Source organism: Halichondria panicea, chromosome 4 (assembly GCF_963675165.1).
Source record: "Halichondria panicea chromosome 4, odHalPani1.1, whole genome shotgun sequence".
Classification (NCBI taxonomy): Eukaryota; Metazoa; Porifera; class Demospongiae; order Suberitida; family Halichondriidae; genus Halichondria; species Halichondria panicea.
In genome coordinates, this window is record NC_087380.1 from 7,213,214 (window position 1) to 7,232,641 (window position 19,428).

Sequence of the window (19,428 nt, forward strand, 5' to 3'; positions counted from 1 at the left end):
TGGACGCATTTATTTGTGAGTTAATTTGCGAGGTAGCGAACGCGTAACTGCACGAGAGCAATGCAGCTACGCCCATCTTTCTAGCATCTTTTGAGCCCCTCCCCTCTTTTTTTGACCAAGACAACCAACTGCAATGGAGATATTCAAGCTGAGTTTGCTGCTACTGACATGCTACTTGTTACCACACCACGTTGCAGCCATGCCAGATGGTCCTCCTGCCAGGGCATGTACTTCTCTTCGTCCAGAACATCCTGAAACAGAGCAGACTGGTCCATCCTTAGTGCAGTTGGATGGTATAGGGGCAATGTATGAGCCAGGAAACACCTTTCAGTGTGAGTATACTTGAATTCAGCTCTAGTTAAACAGTAACTCTAGCTCCGGCCCTATCTCACACTATCGTATATACGTAGTGTTGTATACAAACTCATTGTGGCCTTTCCTTAGTAACAGCCTTGTTTAGTTTTCACTTAGCACAATGTTGAATGTCTACTAGTACAGTGTATATAATATATCTGCAGCCAACTGACAACTGATATGCACTTTGTTTATACAGTCACCATCTCCAGACCTACTGTCCCATTCAAAGGCTTTATGATTCAAGCCAGGGCGTCTGAATTTGGATTTCCATTCGGTATTTTTATAGAGCAAAACGATGGGAAACAGAGAACAATGCAGTGCCAGGCAGCTGATGTGAGTTTCTTGTTTTCAAAGAGCATCTAAAATAATGTTTTCTCTATATATATATAGGATACCCTTTCTCACATGAACAACGAGACTGTAACATCTGTTGCAGTACAGTGGAGAGCTGACAATATTGATGCAGGCATCCCTAGCTTTAACTTCTAGTAAGCATGCACATACTCTATCCAGTATCTTGGTATTATTTTAGTTACATATATACATAGAAAAAGCGAGTAATTCAGTGCATCTATAATTCATAACTAAAGGTATTTTTTCTTGTGTTCATATACAGCTACAGTATTGTTCAGAACACCAATACCTACTGGGTGAGGATCACCTCCGATCCAATCCAAGTGATGCGCCCGACCACTCCCCCTCCTCCTGTTGCCGAGGGGGATGTCAACTATCAGCTGGTCAAAGTTCACGGTGCGTATCATATTTATCAAATTAGCATCTGAGTTTACTGCACCTTGTGTACTTGTTGTAGGTGCTATGATGATTGCAGCTTGGGGGCTGCTAGCTCCTGTCGGAATTTTAATGGCCATTTTCTACAAAGTCGTATGGCCCTCTGGAGAATGGTTCTATGTGAGTCACAATAGGAGAAGTTTGCTTAAGAATACCCGTATGTATGGTGGACTGACAGGATTGAGAGTAATTAACATGAGGCGCCCCATGGAGCCACAAGATATAGTATTCCGGGGCAGCCAGTCATTCTATCTGTCTGTCTGTCTGTCTGTGTATTCTGAGTCTGCTCACCTGACTGCCATATAGCGCTGCATGCATGTGTTTGTATTTGGCTTTAGTTACTGTAACAGATACGTACGTTATCATGTGTGCACTTGTTCTCTTCAGTCCCACATAGGCATCATGGTGGGTGCGCTGGTTTTGACAATTGTGGGACTAATCGTGATCATTGTCCACGCAGGAGGGGCCTGGCTGACAACCACGGTGAGATAGCATCCTGACAGGCTATAATCTTTAGCTTGCCTATAAAATTATACAATTTCACTCCGTTACAGCCGGCCAACGTTCCTCATCAGATCATGGGTATTATAGTGTGCATTGCTGTAGGAGTGAACGTAAGTTGTGGATAATTATAGCTACCACTTGAATATATGGAATGCACTGTGTTTGCAGCCTATCCTGGCCATAATTCGCTGCGATCCCAACAACGAATGGCGTTCTGTTTTCAACTGGACACATGGCACGATCGGACTTATTGCCGGGGAAGGAGCGGCTTGTAAGTATCCACTACGTAATGTGAATGTATATATAAGAGACACTATCTAACTATCCTTTTCCTTTTAGCTATGACTTACTGTACAGTATAGCACAGCATAGGAATATACATTGTACGTAGGAATAGCAGCCTGCCAATATGTTATGTTTTCAGAAAAAAATACATGTAAAAGTGGGAAAGGGGGAAGAGTGGGGGATAGGCTGAAGAAGAGTGGGGGATAGGCTGAAGTGGGAAAGGGGGAAGAGTTGGGGATAGGCTGAAGTGGGAAAGGGGGAGAAGAGTGGGGGATAGGCTGAAGTGGGAAAGGGGGAAGAGTGGGGGATAGGCTGAAGTGGGAAAGGGGGAGAAGAGTGGGGGATAGGCTGAAGTGGGAAAGGGAGAAGAGTGGGGGATAGGCTGAAGCTTGTTTATCATAGTTATAGGTCTAACCACCATCTTGTTGTTACTCACAGTGGCTGCAATGATGCTGGGACTCCATGCATTCCAAGAGTTGCCTGGAGTGTACAGGGACAGAGTGCATGCTGCCATTTACATGATGTCTGGGGTGGTGGGTGTATTTGTCATGGTGCTGGCGTCATACAATCTCTACGACATCATGTTCAGGAAATGTGAGAAGCATGCTATTTACCATAGATGTATATGAATGCATAAATATTAAGTTGATTGCAGAAGAGACTGCAAACAACTTCAGAACACTAAACACCAACTGAAGATTGCTTTATTCTGCAAAACATCTACTATACAGTGACTACCCTCCTCTCTCCCCATGCATGCACTCTCAGACCTCTCCCTGGATCCTGATGAGATGGGCACCTCCTCCTCTGTGCCTGGTAATATACCGGACAAACCTTTTTACTCACGGAGCAACGATGAGGAAGAGACTGAACCCTCCAGGGTGAGTTATACTTTTACTATACTCTATCCATTAGCTCACATCATGCACAGTTAAATTTGTGCGGAGACAGTTTCGGACGAGATAGATATATTACGCCCCATAAAATTTGTACACATTCACTTTCGTGAGTCAAAAAAACTAATGTACAAAGAAATGAAGCACGTACAAATTAGTGTGTTGGTTGTGTCTATAAATGGTTCCCTTCCTTGCAGGATTATCCCCTACGAGCTGGCCTTGGGATTGGAATAATCGTGGCCCTACTGCTGCTAGTATTCGCTACCATTGGACTCGTAGGATCTGCATGAACAACGCATTGCGCATGCACTATAGCCACACAACGAACCATCGTATATACACATACAGTATCGCATTTTTAGAGTTACACGCAGTATACATCCTTTTTACAGTACATTAGCTCATGTTATTTCGTTATGGGCAGTCACTGTTTCTGTTCTGTCAATAGACGTATAGTTTATTCATATTAACACACGAAAACGATAGAGTACAACCTTATACAAAAGAATACGACGAAAGTACATAATTATGTGATAATCGTTTAGCTACTACGTGAATGGTAAAGTCATCGGTGATGGAGCCTGCATGTACACCATCACTAGAGACGAGCTAGCCAACCTGTGAGGGAGGAATATAGTCTAACATTACACTGTTTCTGTAAAACCCAATCGAGCATACAAAGTGGTGTTTCAGGTCTGAACTTCTTTACGTACATATGAATAGGTAGGGTTAGCTGTGCCAAAGCAATTGAATCAGTCATAATTCTAGTTAGACACGGACATCACTATATATGTATATTACGTCAGCTCACATGAATAGACTGATCATAGTTTTCTTGTCCTCTGCGGTCTTGCTGTTGGCCAGGTACATAACAGAGCAACACACGCCTATCCACGAGGCCCACTTCATCTAAACAGGGGAAATAATATTAAGGAAGATAAGTAGGCGTCCACTTCGGATATATATCTGATACTCATATCTGATACTCATATCTGATAGAAGTTAGCTGAAATATTTGTGTGTGTACACGTACAAGGCCAAAAATATTTAATGACTATTATTATTATACCTTCATGAGCAATCCCACCAAGCTACAGACCATGCCAATAGCATTAAAGTACTCAGCAGAGCCCCCTACCGCCTGGGCGTTTTTCGGATACCTGTACACTTTGTCAGGACGCCTGGGATCACTAGGAGCCATCCAGATCAACTTCGGATAAATCTGCTGTGAGAGATGAAAAAAAGGGGTCAGAGTACAATTCAAGAAGCCACGCCCATTAGCCTGGTAGGGTGTGGTCTCAAAAGCCACATGTGTCGGGGGGGGGGGGGGCGTGTTAACAATGCTCATGGGGCGTGGTTCTCAACTAATTTGCAGGAAGCAGGGCTGGCTACCACAACCACCACAGCTAGTTTGCTAGCTCCTTGGAAACTGGTCTCATTTAACTATCCAGTCTAGATTGTGTTTGCAAGATGTCAGAGCCCCCCACACGTGTGCTGGAGCTGAAGCCTGCAGGGCACTGGGACTCCAAGCTCTTCAAGCTCAAGACAGGTACGTGTGTAGTATACAGTACAGTATAACTAACTAACTAACTAAATATGCAAACTATAAACATAGCTAGCTATGTACATTGGTATGCGATAAAGACATGCACACACTCAATGCTGCATTAATGTTTATGTGTATATGTACGCTTGCTTGTTAGTTGGGTACAGGTTTTTGTATGAAACAATCGATTGTTTCATTTTCGTATTAAAATACCTTTCAATTGAAAATACTAGTGTATTAATTCCACTGTCCAAACATCCTATTGAGTGCAACAAGGTCAGTAGACAGTTTGACCTGAGATGAACTTGTATCCATTGAGTGCAACAAGGTCAGTAGACAGTTTGACCTGAGATGAACTTGTATCAGCTGAGTAGTGAAAGCCACTATACACCATGGCCAGTGTAATAGTGGACACGGTGTTTGCTTGCTAGCGTTGACCTAGCTTCTAATGAAAAATGATGGTAGCTACTTTGCCTAATTTTGTAATTTCCTTATACCATAATTATTGACTGACCAACTATATACCGTGTTGAGAGTTGTCCACTGAAATGCAATTAGAACAAATCACTAGCTCCCATAATGCATTATAATAAAACAACCGCTGGTTAAAATTCCCGATTCTGGAAGCATTATTGTGATATACTGCCCTTTGCAACTCACGGGAAGTGGAACCAATATAAGTAAACCACTTCATTACTCTATCTACACTTACCTCAAGTAGTTTTTTATTTACCGTTTGCCCCCCAAACTTCCAAGTGAGCTGCAAAGCACAGTAGTACATGACTATAATATCTTTTTGTACAGGCTGGGTACTCCGCTTCACTGTTGCCCCATGTCTCTACGCCACTGATGTCAAGCTCTACACCAACTACCCCGCTCCTGGGACCCTCTACAAAAGAGAGCAAATGAGAGAGCTGCAATGGCAATACTCTGCTAGAAAACCAACTTGGGACCCTGACCGATTCGTTGACATCACACTCGACTATGCTGGGCCATATCGCTTCGAGTACAAGAAGGGCGATTCTACCAAGCCCGGAGATGAGGTTCTAGAAGGAAGCGGATATTTTGTTGTGGATCCAGATTTGGGATATAGTCCAGACGGTGTGTCATGTCAGACGTATATCACCAAGTTACTAGGCCCGATGACCCAATGGAAGGAACGTCTTCAAGTAGCCAAGGAAGCGGGTTATAACATGGTCCACTTGACACCCATCAACCAACTAGGCAGCTCCCGTAGTGCCTATTCCATCTCCAACCAGCTAAGGATAGACTCCTCCTACCTTCCAACCGGTTATACCTCCTCCGAGTCTAAAGCCACTTTCAAGAATTGCGAGGGAGCTACAAAATCATTCAACGTTGAATCTTCGTTCCTTAAAGTACACGAGCTGGTGAAATCGATTAATCGTGATTGGGGCATGTTGAGTCTTGTCGATGTAGTCTGGAACCACACCTCTTTTGACACCCCCTGGCTACTACAGCATCCCGAGGCTGGCTACAATCTTGTCAACTCTCCCCACCTACGACCTGCATATGCTCTCGACCTTGCACTTGCTAACTTCTCGCGGGAAATCGCCGAAGGTGAATGGGAAAAGTTTGGAATTCGACCGGAAATTCGTTCGGAAGGAGATGTGCGAAATATCTGTACTCGACTTCGAGAGACGGTGTTCCCACGGGCAGAGCTGTGGCAGCACTACTGTGTGGACGTTGAGGCCGTTGTGGAGGAATTCCGGTCGACAGTGTATCGTCTGAATGGTGGCAACCATCCACGCCCCGAGGGCAAGTGGATGAGCGTGGTCCAGGACTCACAGTATCGGAGGCTGGGTTCAGGGGTCGATATTGACCTCACTCTGGAGCTATTCAATGTCGACTGGTGAGAAAATTGCTTCTTAGCTATCTCTCTTTTTACACATGCAGCATTTCTTTAGTCAATTAAAAAGAGCTAGGTTGAGCCAAATGCTACCACCTCTGTTATCTTTCAGTTCCTAAACTGGTCAGGCTGATGTGCTAATGTGCTACATTTCCACCCACCCACCCACACACACACACACACACACACCCCACACACACCCACACACAGGCCAGGTGTGGTTTGCTTTGAGGAGCGCATTGAGCGATGCAGCACAGACCTGAGGGAGACACTGCGCTGTCTGAATGCGGACATAACGGAGAAGGTGAATCGTCGACTAGAGAGTGCTATTTCCAATCTAGCTGCCAACATCCGATACCTCTATCTCGAGGGTCATGGCCCTAAGAAGCAGAAGGTTACTAAAGAAGACCCTCTCTTCCCAAGGTGTGTTGACTAATGTGGTATTTATGCAATTGCATGGTCTATTGAATGGCATTCTTAAATCTTTCTGATTCAATGGTACACGTGTACTTGCATAAATTGATTAATTCAGAAGTGAAGTACATACATGACTTATATAGAGCCATGGTAGAACTGACGTCTGTGGCCTGCTGCATTCCCACAGTGTATATAACCCCTCTGATATAATCGGTCCTCTGATAACAAGAATTAGCTGTCTCCTATATAAATTGTGAATAGCTAAGCTACCATGTTATTATAATTTTACCACCATGAGTTATCATTCCCAGGCAGTGTAGCCCTTGCTAGGCCTATACAGTAAACAGGGAGAAGCCAGTTTAGAGGAAATCCATTATAGTGTCATGCATCATTTCTAGGATGTGGCCACTCTAGCAAGGGCTGTCTGGGTCAGCTGTTAGCTGCCAATTAGAAGCAACCTTCATTCCTGAATGATTGATCTATTTCCTGCAGTCTCTGTGTACTCAAGACTTCCAAGTGTTGTTTTTGTGTGTCCCATTGGAAGGCCATTGAATACTGTTAAACATAACTGTTTTTTCAGTGCAATCTTCTGTGTACATGTAATCGATGTGTACATGTAATTGACTACCCAGAAACACAAACACACAAAAATAAAAATATTAAGTTATTTTCCCTCCCTCCCAGGTACTTCTACATGGTTGGAGGTGGTGTGGACTTAGCCCCGGGGGAGATTGAGGGAACGAGGGGACAGTACGTACTGGCACACAATGGCTGGGTCATGGACGCTGACCCACTCGTCAATTTTGCTGCAGAGGGGTCCCAGGTGAGTCCCTCCTATGTGTGTGTGTAGTAGAGGGGTCCCAGGTGAGCCCCTCCTATGTGTGTGTACGTATGTATGAGACTGCACCAGCCATTGCCTTAGCATTGTGTGTGTGTGTGTGTGTGTGTGTGCTTTCCTGCTTGGTTTCCTGGTTCCATTGATACAATACAGTGACAACATTAGCTGCATTACTATGTGCTTCACAGTTGGTACTCATTTTCTGTTATCGTCCACTTTGTGTGTGAAGATGCCATCGATTAGTGCTAGCTTTTAAGAATCATTATATTATTTCGTGCATTCAGGTGTACTTCAAGCGTGAGCTGATTGTGTGGGGTGATTCCATCAAGCTACGCTATGGTGATAAACCAGAGGACTCTCCATGGCTCTGGGAACAAATGAAACAGTACACGCAAACCATGGCGTGGATATTCGATGGATTTAGACTCGACAATTGTCACAACACACCACTCAAAGTGGCCGAGGGACTACTGGACGCAGCCCGAGAAGTGAACCCCAACCTCTATCTGGTTGCAGAGTTGTTCACTCCGAGTGAGGAGAAGGACAATTATTTTGTCAACAGACTTGGTATCAACTCTCTCGTCAGAGGTCAGAGTTCATTACTATTACAATAATCCCCCAAAAATGTTTGTATTTAGTAGCTCTTTGATAGTGCTACAATATAATTATGGTGTGCATGGTTAGATCAGTGATATTGAATTTTTAGGGTTTTTCGTCTGTTAACTACATGTATAGCCTCGAGTACATAACTTTTAGTTGTATTCAGAACTTGTGTACATGCATGCAGACTTTACCACATACATGTACATACATGTACTGAGCCCATGTTTTAAAGAAGAGTTTTATTTCTCCATAATTATACATGTATATAACTCATGGCTTGGAATGTATCCTTCTTTCTCTATTCTCTCAACTATGCTTCCAGGAATTGTGTGGTTGATTGGTGTTTACATTTTTACTATTCTTCCCTCCACTTCTCCCACAGAGGCCATGTTTGCCCCGTGTGCGCGTGAGCTGGGTCGCCTCGTGTTCAAGTACGGAGGAGAACCTGTCGCTAGTTTCCTGCCCCCTCCGTCCAATCACGTGCTCAAGCCCACCACCACTAATGCCATGTTTATGGACGCCACCCACGACAACGACCCCGGGCACATTCTGGTGAGTGGGCGTGTGTGGTGTGATATGTGTGGAGCCTCCCACACATAATGGACACTGTTAATCACATTTGTATCTATTTCCTTAGACTCTCAAAAACGAACGCCTCTTGATAAAAATTTAATAGTTGCTTCCCAAATTTTATTTTGTCTGAAAGCTCAGTGTTTTACATGTACATGTATAATTGATGTACGTATGATTATGTTTATACCATGTCTGCTGTATAGTGAGTTTTAAAATAATTTCTCGACTCATGATCATGCGGTATTGACCTCACCTTCTATACCCTCCCCCTCACTCTAGTCTCGCTCTGTGTACGATGCCCTGCCCAACACTGCCCTGGTAGCCATTGCCTCCTGTGCCAGTGGTGGTACTCGAGGCTATGACGAGCTGGTCCCTCACATGGTGAGTGGCTGTATATATGTACAGTACAGCTTGTAAACAGTGTGTAGATATAGTGGGCAGTGTACTTGAACATCTTTCAGCAGCCATAACTTAGTATCATTGATCCTATTTCAACAATTTTATGATATTCTGAAAGAGACTTTTCAATTTATGTGTTTTAATCAAAAATTTAGATGGAGTTAAAATTTGTCATTTTTCGGCCTTGACATAATTATTGATCCATGATATTTGGCCGAAATTGGCAAATTCTTTTATCTCCCAAATATGAACTTTGAACTTTGATGGTACCATTTGAAAGGTCTTTTCATAAAACCGTTGAAATTAAATTGGATTTAAGTTACATGTGCCTAACTACCACCACCTGCGTGTATCATTACTTTTGTTTGTTCAATGTGGTCAGTAGCCACAGTATACTACATATGTAGCACAGCCTGTGTATACAGTGTACAGACAATACTGTATTGCCTGAGGAACCAGTACACTATAGAGCACACGGTTTAAGACAGTTCATACATGTGCGAAAGGCTACAATCGAACGTTGTTTCCACCCTAGGATCAGCAGCCATAAAATTATAGTGTACAGCTGTTTCCCTATACTCTCCTATCCCACTGTATGCCCCCTCCCCCTCAGATCAATGTGGTGACAGAGAGTAGGCCCTATCCCAAGTGGACAGCCACACCCACCCCTGGGGCAGTGAGTGCTCACACTGGTATCGTACAAGCCAAGGCAGAGCTCAACAAGCTGCACATACAGCTAGCCGACCAGGGATTCAATCAGGTGGGTATGATAACCTCAATATCTCCACTTGTACACTCATTCTCGTTAGACTTTGTACAACCCTTTTCACTTCACATACATGTACATGTACATGTAGAAACAAAAAGTAGAATTGCTGCTCTAATTAACCTCAAGTGTGTAGACTGGTGTACTATATAGTGTGGTCCCACTGTGTACACTGTAGCTAGTAGTTGATTTATTACGCCTCAGGTGTCCGCATGCGCAACAATCTATGCGCAAGCGAGGTATATACGACAGTGTGTGTGTGTCGATCTAGACTGTTGCAACTGCTCAAGGATCAATGAATGCAAGTAAGAGCTTCTATGGTTTCTAGTAGGATTGTGGATTTGCCGTATAGCGCGAAATTTTCGCGGATTTCGTGGGTTGGAATTCTACACGAAAATTAAGTCCACGAAAAGTGTTCGTTAATAAGAATTACCTGCTATCATGTAAATATTTAAAGGCGTGGCTTCCGGTAAGCAGTCATTCTGCGAACATTGTGCAACGAAATGGCTTTTAGAGGCCAATCCACGAAATATAAGTGCCTCGAAAATTTCGCGCTATACGGTATGTTATGGCTAGTTTTGCTTACTTTGAAGAAGGCCATTGCAGATTAGCTATATTCTACCTATAGTAGTTAGCTCTGCACTAGAACGCTAGCTACAAGAATGAGAAGAGAGCTGCACCATGCCATTAATTATGGGCTTTGAACTTTTGGTATCCTTTTAGCAACAAGCATGATCGATCATTTCCCACTTTTTTGCACCAGATTCGCATATGCAGTAATGTTGCATCCAATGCCTCCACCGAGGCATCAGCATCCGCGGTGGTTTCATTATACGTGTATTACAGACGGTTACATCTGTAAACACATTTGCCTCAATCCGCTTGCTAGGAATAATAGCCTGAGAAACTACTACAAATTGACTTTGTGTGGCCTTACTACTGTTTTATGGTGGCACAGTGTGTTGGTTAATTAGATTAATAATCACATGATTGACTGGGTATCTGTGGTTTCGATCTTACTGTCAGCAAAAACATTCAGTGCTATTCAATATCGTATAAAGCAAAATAGCTAAGAAGTAGGTGAAGTTAGACAAGGAGGTCTTAAGTAAATAGCAAGTCTTTTACTTAGATAAGTTAGCAATCATGTCTCAAGCAAGCAGCAACTCAATTGGATCACCAACAACTTCTCAAACCAACTTCGATGATTCAGGTATCGCAGAAGAAAGGTCAGATTCAATTCCAATTGCAGGAGAGGACAGTAATGTTGGTGACAGTGATCTTATTTCTAATTCTCTTGATGTGATACGGTGTGAAAATGAAAAAAAGAACTCAGAATTGACAAAGGTTAAAAGGGAATTGTCTGAAAGCAAACTGAGTGAAGCACAGCTGAAGGAAAAAGTTGACCAACTTACAAAAGAAATTAAGAAGCTCCAAGAAGAGAAAGAGTCTCTTGAGCAAGAGCTCCACCAAAAGAAGACAGAAACAGAACAAACAACAGAAGAACTGCAGCAGGAGATAGCAAAACTTAAGTCCCAATTGCAAGAAAGGGAGGCTGCAGTTGAAAGTTTTAAGGATAAATTAGCAAGTACTGAGATTCAGAGCCGAGTAAAAATAAATGAACTCAAAGAAGAAATCAAATCTCTTCAAAAAGAACGAGAAGAGCTCAATACCACCGTCACCAAACTTCAGGATGACAAAGACAGACAGGAGTTGAAAAGTAGGGAGGAAATTGTATGTCTCAGGGAGGATTTGAGCAAAAAGAAGGATGAAGAAGCTGAACGACGTATAGAACTCTCTACACTTCAAGTAGAAATATTGAAACAAAAACTCCAAATCGAGAAGTATTCCTCTCAAGAACTGCAGAAACAAGTTCAGGCACTACAGATATTAAGAGGCCAATCGCCGACTGAAGACTCCGAAGTGCATTTTAAAGTAGGCGATAGTACACTCGATCCACCCAAGCTATAAGACAAGGACACTATAAGACAAGGACACTATAAGACAAGGACACTATAATAGTTATACATGATATTATAGCTTGACTTTAACTGTTATAATCTACTTGTGTATACATACATCTTTTTTGCTTCCACTTTTGCTTCTTGTAAATATAATCACTGATGTGCGGTAAAATGTGCCACCTTGATCTTGTGATAATTTCAGGACGGTACAATGCTTACGATAATAATGGGAAAATTCATGTTTACAATGAATGTTGCAATCTGTGCTGTGCTTACGCCTCTCGGCATGTTTTGCTTCGCTCAAAAAGTATTAGAGTGTTATAGAAGAGGTTTAATGTGTTACGAAATAAATGTTGCCATTTGCAATTGTTGACAATGAACGAATACATTAATCAAGAGTGTCATAGAAGAGGAGCTTAATGGAAACAGAAGTCTATATCTGATGGCTTGATTCATTATCATTTCCACTTTTTTTCCCCATTCCCTGCATAAAATATTGCAACTATATACATGATGTATTTAATATAATAGTCTGCTAGCTAGCTTCATTACCTTAAAGCTTTGGTGCCTCCACCGAGGCATCAGCACCCGCCGTGCTTTCATGTTGAATTTCAAGTGAGACAAAAAGGTTAAATACTTTAGTTGTATGTGTGGGCGTTGTACATGACATCATGTGTACTGACTTTGTGTTTTGTCTTGTACAGATCTACGTTGACCAGGTGACGGAGGAGATCGTGGCCGTGACCCGCCACTCCCCCCAATCCCACCAATCAGTGATCCTCATGGCACACACGGCCTTCCACTCGCCAGAGGACTGGGCCACGCCCACTGAGACACGCCCACACACCCACTGGGCACACGTACCACCACTAACAGTGCCAGGTAGGCAATACTCACACATTAACTGGTTTCAATCAGTATACTATTTAGTTACAAATGTGCTGTGGGCTTATGCATGGCATGCATGCAGCATCTTCTCTTGAGGTAACCTGACTATGAATATACAGCCTTTACAGTACCAAGTTTTTGCTAACTATATTCAACTTTTAGGAAAAAATAGTTTACTTCATTTTCCTGTCAGTGAGGCATACGTACAGTAGCCTGTATTTTCCTGAAAAACAAACAATTTAACAATTAAGCTACTTACGTAACTTTACTAAAAAGCAATATATTCAGATTGTCCCCACCTCTTCCTGTGCAGGTCTAGTCAAGGAGGTGGTGCTGGAGGCAAGGCTTGTGAAACGTTCTCCAGACACTGACACATTTGAGAGGGACCCTGCCACTATCAATGGACTGGAATCCCACGTCCTGGACATGAGGACGCATATACAGCTGGAGGAGTCTCAGTTCTGCAGCCTCAGGACTAGCGGGGATAACGGGAACACGCAGGAGGTGGTGTTCACTGAGTTCCCTCCTGGCAGTATCATAGCATTCAGGTGGGGGTGGGGGGTGGGCTGGTTGTTTGTACGCTTCGAATTGATACAGTTAGGCTGTAAGGTTAGATTTTGCACATACACGTAGATTATACACAGTTTGGATTCAGGAAGGATAGTTTTTGGAAGGCTTTTATGAACCCTGTATAATACTGTAAGCATCCTGCTAGTTGCTTTATCAGTGCATGTACATATGTATATTGCTTGTGGCTGCATGCTTAATATGGATGTGTCTATTCGTAGTGTACAGTGCAGTGCAGTGCAGTGCATGCAACTTGACTACAAAAACTTGAAGTTCTGAACATCATTTTTTTTACTGCAGAGTGTCTCTTGTCCCTGAAGCCAACTCGGCCATCAAGATTATTCGCTCGTTTCTTACTGGCTCCAACGAGAGCCCCGAGGGTTACCTCACCCGTCAACGTGTCGACAAAACCGTTACCAAACTTGACCTTTTCGACCTCAACTACGCCCTCTATCGCTGTGACGCTGAGGAACGTGACGACGGACAAGGGGGTGGAGTTTACGAGGTCCCAGGAGCGGGAAAACTGGTCTACAGTGGTCTCCAGGGTATCATGTCCATGATGACGTGGGTACGAGATAATAATGATCTGGGGCATCCCCTTTGCTGTAACCTGAGGGACGGTGACTGGATGGCGGGCTACACTGCTAACAGGCTCAAGCTGAGACCCGGGACAAAGCAGGTGAGGGAGCAGAGTCCTGTCACATGACCTGCTAGTGGGTTAATTTTAGTACCTTAGTGCTATAGAAATGTATGCATGATACTATAACTAGGCGAGCGGCTATCATAAATTATTGCATAAATTGGCTTTATTCGAGGCCTGTACGATCCCCATTGAAATCGTAGCGTTTACTCGGATAAAATAAAATTCATTTGTACGCTGATCGAGATGTTTTTTTGTGCCGCCCTCAAATTAGTAATTTGTGACAATACTCAATACTTATTTATCCCCCATCTGTATGTAGCTTGGTGAGTTGCTGGCAAGCTTGTTCCATGAGCTCTCCAAGATTCCTCGCTATCTCATCCCCTGCTACTTTGATGCCATTGTCAGCAATATACACTCACTACTACTGAAGTCTGCCATCAGCAAGATGGGCAAGTGAGTGACCCCTCTACCTCCTAGGGTAGTACTGCATTAAGTCTCTAGTATATACGTACATGTAGTTAAATTTAAGTGCTACTATTTTACAGTATCTTACTTCCAGTCTACAGTGTTTACTACTTCTTACAGGCCTGTTTTGATGGCTAAAGTGTATAGATAGTCTGCTACTCTACTGTGTGTACTTTCACAATAATTTATACTGTATCTGTATGTATGTGTATGTGATGACTAAGAGGTGTTATGACTAGGGACAGAATAGGTGTGGCTTAGTGGTTAGGGTGGTGGTTTAGTAGATTAGATAATGGATTAGGCGTGGGTTCGATTCCCTCTTGGGGGACTTTTCTTATATTTCTTTACAAATCAGTTAGTGTATGTATATAGTTACAATTAACTCATACATGCACTTGCATACATTTTCTTCATACCCTCCCCCCCCCCCCCCCCTACACACACGCATAGGTTTGTCCAGGAGGGCAGCTCATTGGTCCAGGGGCTTGCTCTCGGCTCGGTACAGCTGTATGGAGAGTGTCACTCCGCCATCCTGCCTGCCTCCTCCCCCTCAGACACACCCAGTGCCTCTATGGCTGCAGGGCTCCCACACTTTGCCACCGGTTTCATGCGCTGTTGGGGACGGGACACGTTTATCTCTCTCCGGGGACTTCTACTCGTGACCAGTCGATTCGAAGAGGCTCGAGACAATCTGCTGTCATTTGGAGCGTGTGTACGCCACGGCTTGATTCCAAATCTGCTCAACGGTGGCTCCAATCCTCGCTATAACTGTCGGGATGCTCCCTGGTGGTGGTTGCAGTCCATACAAGACTACTGCACTATGGCTCCCGAAGGAACCAAGATCTTGCAAGCCGACGTCCGAAAGTTGTATCGGGACGAAGATGCCCCACCTGATTTCGACTCACCTGACGTATGCCCTCTTTCGGAGATTGTCCAAGATGTTATTACATCGCACGTGCTCGGTATTAGTTTCCGTGAGCGTGGAGCGGGGACTAATTTGGATCGTGATATGTCACCGCCTGGGTTCAACGTACAGGCAGGTGTGGATGGCGCAAGTGGGTTTGTGTATGGAGGAAATGTCCATAACTGTGGAACATGGATGGATAAACTGGGAGAATCCTCATGGGCAGGCAACAAGGGTGTGCCCGCCACTTCAAGGTGGGTGGAGCTAGTTGGGTGTTGTGTTTCGTAAAATTGTGTGTTCTGTATAATTGATAGCCTAGCTAGTATGGGTTTACTAAATTCCTATACCATATAACTGGTAGGTGTTTTAATTTGGCGATTTGGCAGATTTTACCGAAAATTGCCTTAAAACCGAAGTTTTCTGGTGGACACAACGTCATTGCTGTAGTAGCCACGCCTGAGACGCCAAATTAAAAACTGCCAAATTTTACAGTTAAACGGTAGTGCTTTCCCGACTAAATCTGTAACTGTTTTACTGCCTCCCATGTTAATGTGTAAGGCAGCTTGTGTATTGATGAATATTACCCCTCTGTTAGGGATGGATCTGCTGTGGAGTTGGTTGGTCTGTGTTACTCTGCTGTGAGCTGGTTGTCTCGAGTGTTTAGTCAGGGAGTGTACCCATACTCTGGAGTGAAGCTACTCTCAGAGGAAGGAGGTCAGTGCATGGCAGCAGCTACTAGTCACTGTGGCTATGTATATACTTGCATGCAGTGCCTGTGTTACAGTGTACACTACACAAGTTTTAGTATTATAGCTACTAAACTGTACACATGTACATGTTCTGCAGTATATCCTTTTTGATATAAGCAATTGACAGAAATTGCATTGTAGCTAGTACATCCTTTTTGATGTCCCCTCCAATTTCAAAAGTCTTATTCATTGTGAATCCATGCATTGCATCATACACGTGTACATATTGTATACCACACACACACACACATGCAGTTCCTCCACAAAGGCTCTCCTTTCAAGAGTGGACCAAGTCCATCAAGATCAACTTTGAGAAGCGGTTCTGGATCCCAGAGGACCTCGCCTTGGCTCAAGAGAGAGAGGGAGATGGCAGCGGCTTCATCCATCGCAGGGGAATCTTCAAGGACATTGTCGGATCCACTCAACGATACTCGGATTATCGCCTCAGGCCTAATTTCCCCATTGCTATGGTGGTGGCCCCAGATCTGTTCACACCTGGTAATGCTTGGACTGCTCTGGGCATGGTGGAGGAGACTCTGTTAGGGCCACTAGGGGTCAAGACGCTGGACCCTCAGTAAGTACTTGTATACGTATAGTTACATGTAAGACCTAGTGTTAAATGAAGCATCTTTGAACGGCCGCTTTAGTTATGTTGGTCCAATAACATTAATTTTAAGATTCATTGTACACTGAGCATTAAGAAGGTGTCTTAAAATCAATTGTCTATTTTGGACCAAAATACCGTGGTCTTCCAAAAATAGGCCTGTTCCAAATTTGAGGTTTGGGCATACCATTTAAAAGAGCTCCTTCTAAGCTTCCAGGAAATCAGAAGTTGGGACCATCAGAACTCTTCAAAGAGCCAACTCTAGTACTTCAGACCCCCCCCAATACGCACATGATGATGTAGGGCATATTGGTAGCTAGCTGTTGTGTTATTTCTTACTTGTAGTTTGTGGCATTTTCAAATTTACTAATGACTGCCTGTACTTACCTACGTGTACCTAAACTGTATTTTATTATAAATGTGTAACATTATCTGTGTTCTAGTGACCTTGTGTACAATGGCTACTACATCAACTCCGTCGACTCTGGAGACTTCAATAGTGCCAAGGGATTCAACTACCATCAAGGCCCGGTACGTAGTCCAGTTTAGAATTGCACGCTAGATGTTGTACCAAATTATAGCTAAATCAGCAATAATAATTATGTACGTATAGTACATGTATCTCTCTGCAGCTTCCATGAGCACTAGTATAATTATAATTCCCTCTGTTCCATTGTTTCCTTCATTAGGTTCCCCTTAGACGTATATACAAATAATGAAAACTGTCATTGTGTGATGTGTGTGTGTACATGTGTGTGTGTGTGTGTACATGTGTGTAGTTATGGGTATATGTATGACAGTGTACACTGTACACAGTGTGTATAGACATACAGTAGTTGTTATGCGTAACTATGCACACATGCAGTCATGTGCTACAGTTTCCCCATTATCTTACCCCCCCCCCCCACACACACACACACACACACATACACACACACAGGAGTGGCTATGGGTGATTGGCTACTTCCTACGAGCAAGGCTCCACTTTGCCCATCGAAACGGGTTCCTCCTTGAAGAGACTATCTCATTCATCCACTCAGTGCTCAGCTCCCATGCCCAGGCTCTGAGGGACTCCCCGTGGAAGGGACTGCCAGAGCTGACCAACAAAGATGGATCGGAGTGCCCTGACTCCTGCCCCATCCAAGCCTGGTCAATGGCCACTCTGCTAGACGTGCTCCATGACCTGGAGCAGTACAGCAATTAACTAACTAACTCTTTGTTAATTTTGAACTATAGTTGTGTAGATTGTAAGATTCGTAGTATATATTATATCAATGGACATTTTAGCATCATTTCTACTAATTATACTGATATAGTGAAATTTCTAGAAGTTTCAATTTATTCCCTATTCAATAAACATTTTTTCGTTACATATTGATGGAGTGCAGAGATGCATGTAATCATGGCTTAAATAACACGAATATTATAAGCTTAAGGTTACGCTGTCGATTAATATGAATTATAAATTAAAAATGGTACTGTATTCAAGATTGTCTCTAATCATCACTATAGCTACTGTCCATTTTCCTTGAGGAGCTCCTCCCTGACTTGAGTGAGGGCCTCACCCAGCCAGTTAGTGCCCCTCCATTGCTTCCTGTCTAGTGCCTTCTCGTTCTTAGCTCCCAGCCCAATACCCCATATTGTGTCTCTGGGGCTGGCCTCTACTAGTGTGGTACCCTTAGTGGCCAGGAGTGCCTCAAGGAGCTCCTTATTCTGGGAAAACTGCATGGAAAAAATTAAGGTGTAAAAAATGTGGATATTTAGAGTGTCTTTATAGTTGCCCGAACAGTCGATATACACAACTTGACAGACTCTAACTTCTACTATAACAGGTGAAACTCTATTTATAATTACTCAGACCTACAATAGTAGAACCTAAAACAAACGCAAGTATATAGCACATAGGGGCTGTATAGGAAGCACGTCACCAGTCTATAGCTAATATTACATTACCACCATGGGGATTATCATGGTCATACACACACCACTAAGACTAGCCACCTTGGCTCTGTTTCCTTCCTTTACGACATCCCTGCATTCGCTAGTCCACCTATCTGCATTAAAGTTGGAGACACTCCTCCCGAAACTTTTCTGCTCTTTAGGAATAGTACTGGCCAGGATCTTTGCTGCCATCTCATCGTCACCAAACACAACTGTGTGTGTGTGTGGGGGGGGGTGGGGGGTGGGTTAGGCGGCAACTAATCCATACCATAGATAGAGTAATCCATAGATAGAGTAATCCATAGATAGAGTAATCGGACCAGGTGGCATATATACGGCACTGGATGTAATTTTGAAAGGGGGAGGGGTTCGGATTAGCTAAGGGAAAATAACAAAAATTAAGGCGTTTCTACATCCGGTGCACATCCGGTGCCGTATAAGACACCTGATCCGAGTAATCCATGTCAATATCTACAGTAACGTATGCATGTGTACTAATTACATCAGGTCTCACCAGCTTTCTGATGCATCATGTACTGCTCTGCACAGTTGTACTGTTGTCCCTTCACCTCAAACTGAGCCGGATGAAACTGACTGAAGGGAGTGTCAGTACCATAAAAAAATGTGAAAACCTCCTCCCCAGTTTTCGAGGTCCCTGTGGTGACTCCCAATGGTTCCTTCTTCCTCGACTTCCTAGTACCAGGAACTGGAGCGCTAGCAGTGGCCATGGCTGACTTTAGACGGATAACAGGAAGCTGTATCAAAGTTCTAATACATAGTAGTCTTGACGCCAGCACTGTGAATAGCTTCTGATTTTGCTGGGCTCAGATGTAGCTAGCTCATTCAAGTAGGGGGGTGGGGCTTGT

General features: G+C 43.5%; 5 protein-coding genes across 5 annotated transcripts; 3 read left to right on the top strand and 2 right to left on the bottom strand.

The window, feature by feature from the left end:
- Window positions 1-74: 74 nt before the first annotated feature.
- On the top strand, window positions 75-3,314 carry LOC135335278 (uncharacterized). The gene is made up of 11 exons (XM_064530725.1): window positions 75-332; window positions 554-690; window positions 748-845; window positions 974-1,107; window positions 1,169-1,266; window positions 1,534-1,629; window positions 1,701-1,760; window positions 1,819-1,921; window positions 2,374-2,529; window positions 2,704-2,816; window positions 3,029-3,314. Exons 1-11 carry the CDS (start codon window positions 134-136, stop codon window positions 3,119-3,121), a joined length of 1,287 nt encoding a protein of 428 aa, XP_064386795.1. The 5' UTR covers window positions 75-133; the 3' UTR covers window positions 3,122-3,314.
- On the bottom strand, window positions 3,262-4,096 carry LOC135335279 (PAT complex subunit Asterix-like). Its single transcript, XM_064530726.1, has 3 exons — window positions 3,901-4,096; window positions 3,643-3,740; window positions 3,262-3,449 (listed from the first exon to the last, which is right to left on the bottom strand). Exons 1-3 carry the CDS (start codon window positions 4,030-4,032, stop codon window positions 3,380-3,382), a joined length of 300 nt encoding a protein of 99 aa, XP_064386796.1. The 5' UTR covers window positions 4,033-4,096; the 3' UTR covers window positions 3,262-3,379.
- A 107-nt stretch (window positions 4,097-4,203) lies between these two features.
- Window positions 4,204-17,993, top strand: LOC135334722 (glycogen debranching enzyme-like). Its single transcript, XM_064530000.1, has 17 exons — window positions 4,204-4,380; window positions 5,182-6,247; window positions 6,455-6,667; window positions 7,346-7,484; window positions 7,784-8,087; window positions 8,485-8,654; window positions 8,955-9,056; window positions 9,688-9,834; window positions 12,506-12,683; window positions 13,003-13,237; window positions 13,557-13,935; window positions 14,219-14,352; window positions 14,815-15,522; window positions 15,864-15,982; window positions 16,273-16,591; window positions 17,065-17,152; window positions 17,562-17,993. Exons 1-17 carry the CDS (start codon window positions 4,302-4,304, stop codon window positions 17,823-17,825), a joined length of 4,644 nt encoding a protein of 1,547 aa, XP_064386070.1. The 5' UTR covers window positions 4,204-4,301; the 3' UTR covers window positions 17,826-17,993.
- On the top strand, window positions 9,879-12,480 carry LOC135334740 (putative leucine-rich repeat-containing protein DDB_G0290503). The gene has a single exon (XM_064530022.1). The coding sequence runs from the start codon at window positions 10,984-10,986 to the stop codon at window positions 11,806-11,808; it is 825 nt and encodes a 274-aa protein (XP_064386092.1). The 5' UTR covers window positions 9,879-10,983; the 3' UTR covers window positions 11,809-12,480.
- On the bottom strand, window positions 17,959-19,425 carry LOC135334742 (N-glycosidase YbiA-like). The gene is made up of 3 exons (XM_064530025.1): window positions 19,077-19,425; window positions 18,623-18,774; window positions 17,959-18,343 (listed from the first exon to the last, which is right to left on the bottom strand). The coding sequence occupies exons 1-3, from the start codon at window positions 19,288-19,290 to the stop codon at window positions 18,134-18,136; spliced, it is 576 nt and encodes a 191-aa protein (XP_064386095.1). The 5' UTR covers window positions 19,291-19,425; the 3' UTR covers window positions 17,959-18,133.
- Window positions 19,426-19,428: the final 3 nt, after the last annotated feature.

What these genes read in the sequence shown, in the direction of transcription:
- LOC135335278 (XM_064530725.1), top strand. Translation starts at nt 134, where the DNA reads ATGGAGATATTCAAGCTGAGTTTGCTGCTACTGACATGCTACTTGTTA. An exon ending in TGCAGTGCCAGGCAGCTGAT is followed by an intron (nt 691 to 747) that starts GTGAGTTTCTTG and finishes ATATATATATAG; the next exon opens with GATACCCTTTCTCACATGAA. An exon ending in AAGAGACTGAACCCTCCAGG is followed by an intron (nt 2,817 to 3,028) that starts GTGAGTTATACT and finishes CCTTCCTTGCAG; the next exon opens with GATTATCCCCTACGAGCTGG.
- LOC135335279 (XM_064530726.1), bottom strand. Translation starts at nt 4,032, where the DNA reads ATGGCTCCTAGTGATCCCAGGCGTCCTGACAAAGTGTACAGGTATCCG. An exon ending in TGGTGGGATTGCTCATGAAG is followed by an intron (nt 3,741 to 3,900) that starts GTATAATAATAA and finishes TCCCCTGTTTAG; the next exon opens with ATGAAGTGGGCCTCGTGGAT. An exon ending in ACTATGATCAGTCTATTCAT is followed by an intron (nt 3,450 to 3,642) that starts GTGAGCTGACGT and finishes CCTCCCTCACAG; the next exon opens with GTTGGCTAGCTCGTCTCTAG.
- LOC135334722 (XM_064530000.1), top strand. Translation starts at nt 4,302, where the DNA reads ATGTCAGAGCCCCCCACACGTGTGCTGGAGCTGAAGCCTGCAGGGCAC. An exon ending in ACGACCCCGGGCACATTCTG is followed by an intron (nt 8,655 to 8,954) that starts GTGAGTGGGCGT and finishes CCCTCACTCTAG; the next exon opens with TCTCGCTCTGTGTACGATGC. An exon ending in TCAACTACCATCAAGGCCCG is followed by an intron (nt 17,153 to 17,561) that starts GTACGTAGTCCA and finishes ACACACACACAG; the next exon opens with GAGTGGCTATGGGTGATTGG.
- LOC135334740 (XM_064530022.1), top strand. Translation starts at nt 10,984, where the DNA reads ATGTCTCAAGCAAGCAGCAACTCAATTGGATCACCAACAACTTCTCAA.
- LOC135334742 (XM_064530025.1), bottom strand. Translation starts at nt 19,290, where the DNA reads ATGGCCACTGCTAGCGCTCCAGTTCCTGGTACTAGGAAGTCGAGGAAG. An exon ending in CATGATGCATCAGAAAGCTG is followed by an intron (nt 18,775 to 19,076) that starts GTGAGACCTGAT and finishes ACACACACACAG; the next exon opens with TTGTGTTTGGTGACGATGAG. An exon ending in AGGAAGGAAACAGAGCCAAG is followed by an intron (nt 18,344 to 18,622) that starts GTGGCTAGTCTT and finishes TTTTCCATGCAG; the next exon opens with TTTTCCCAGAATAAGGAGCT.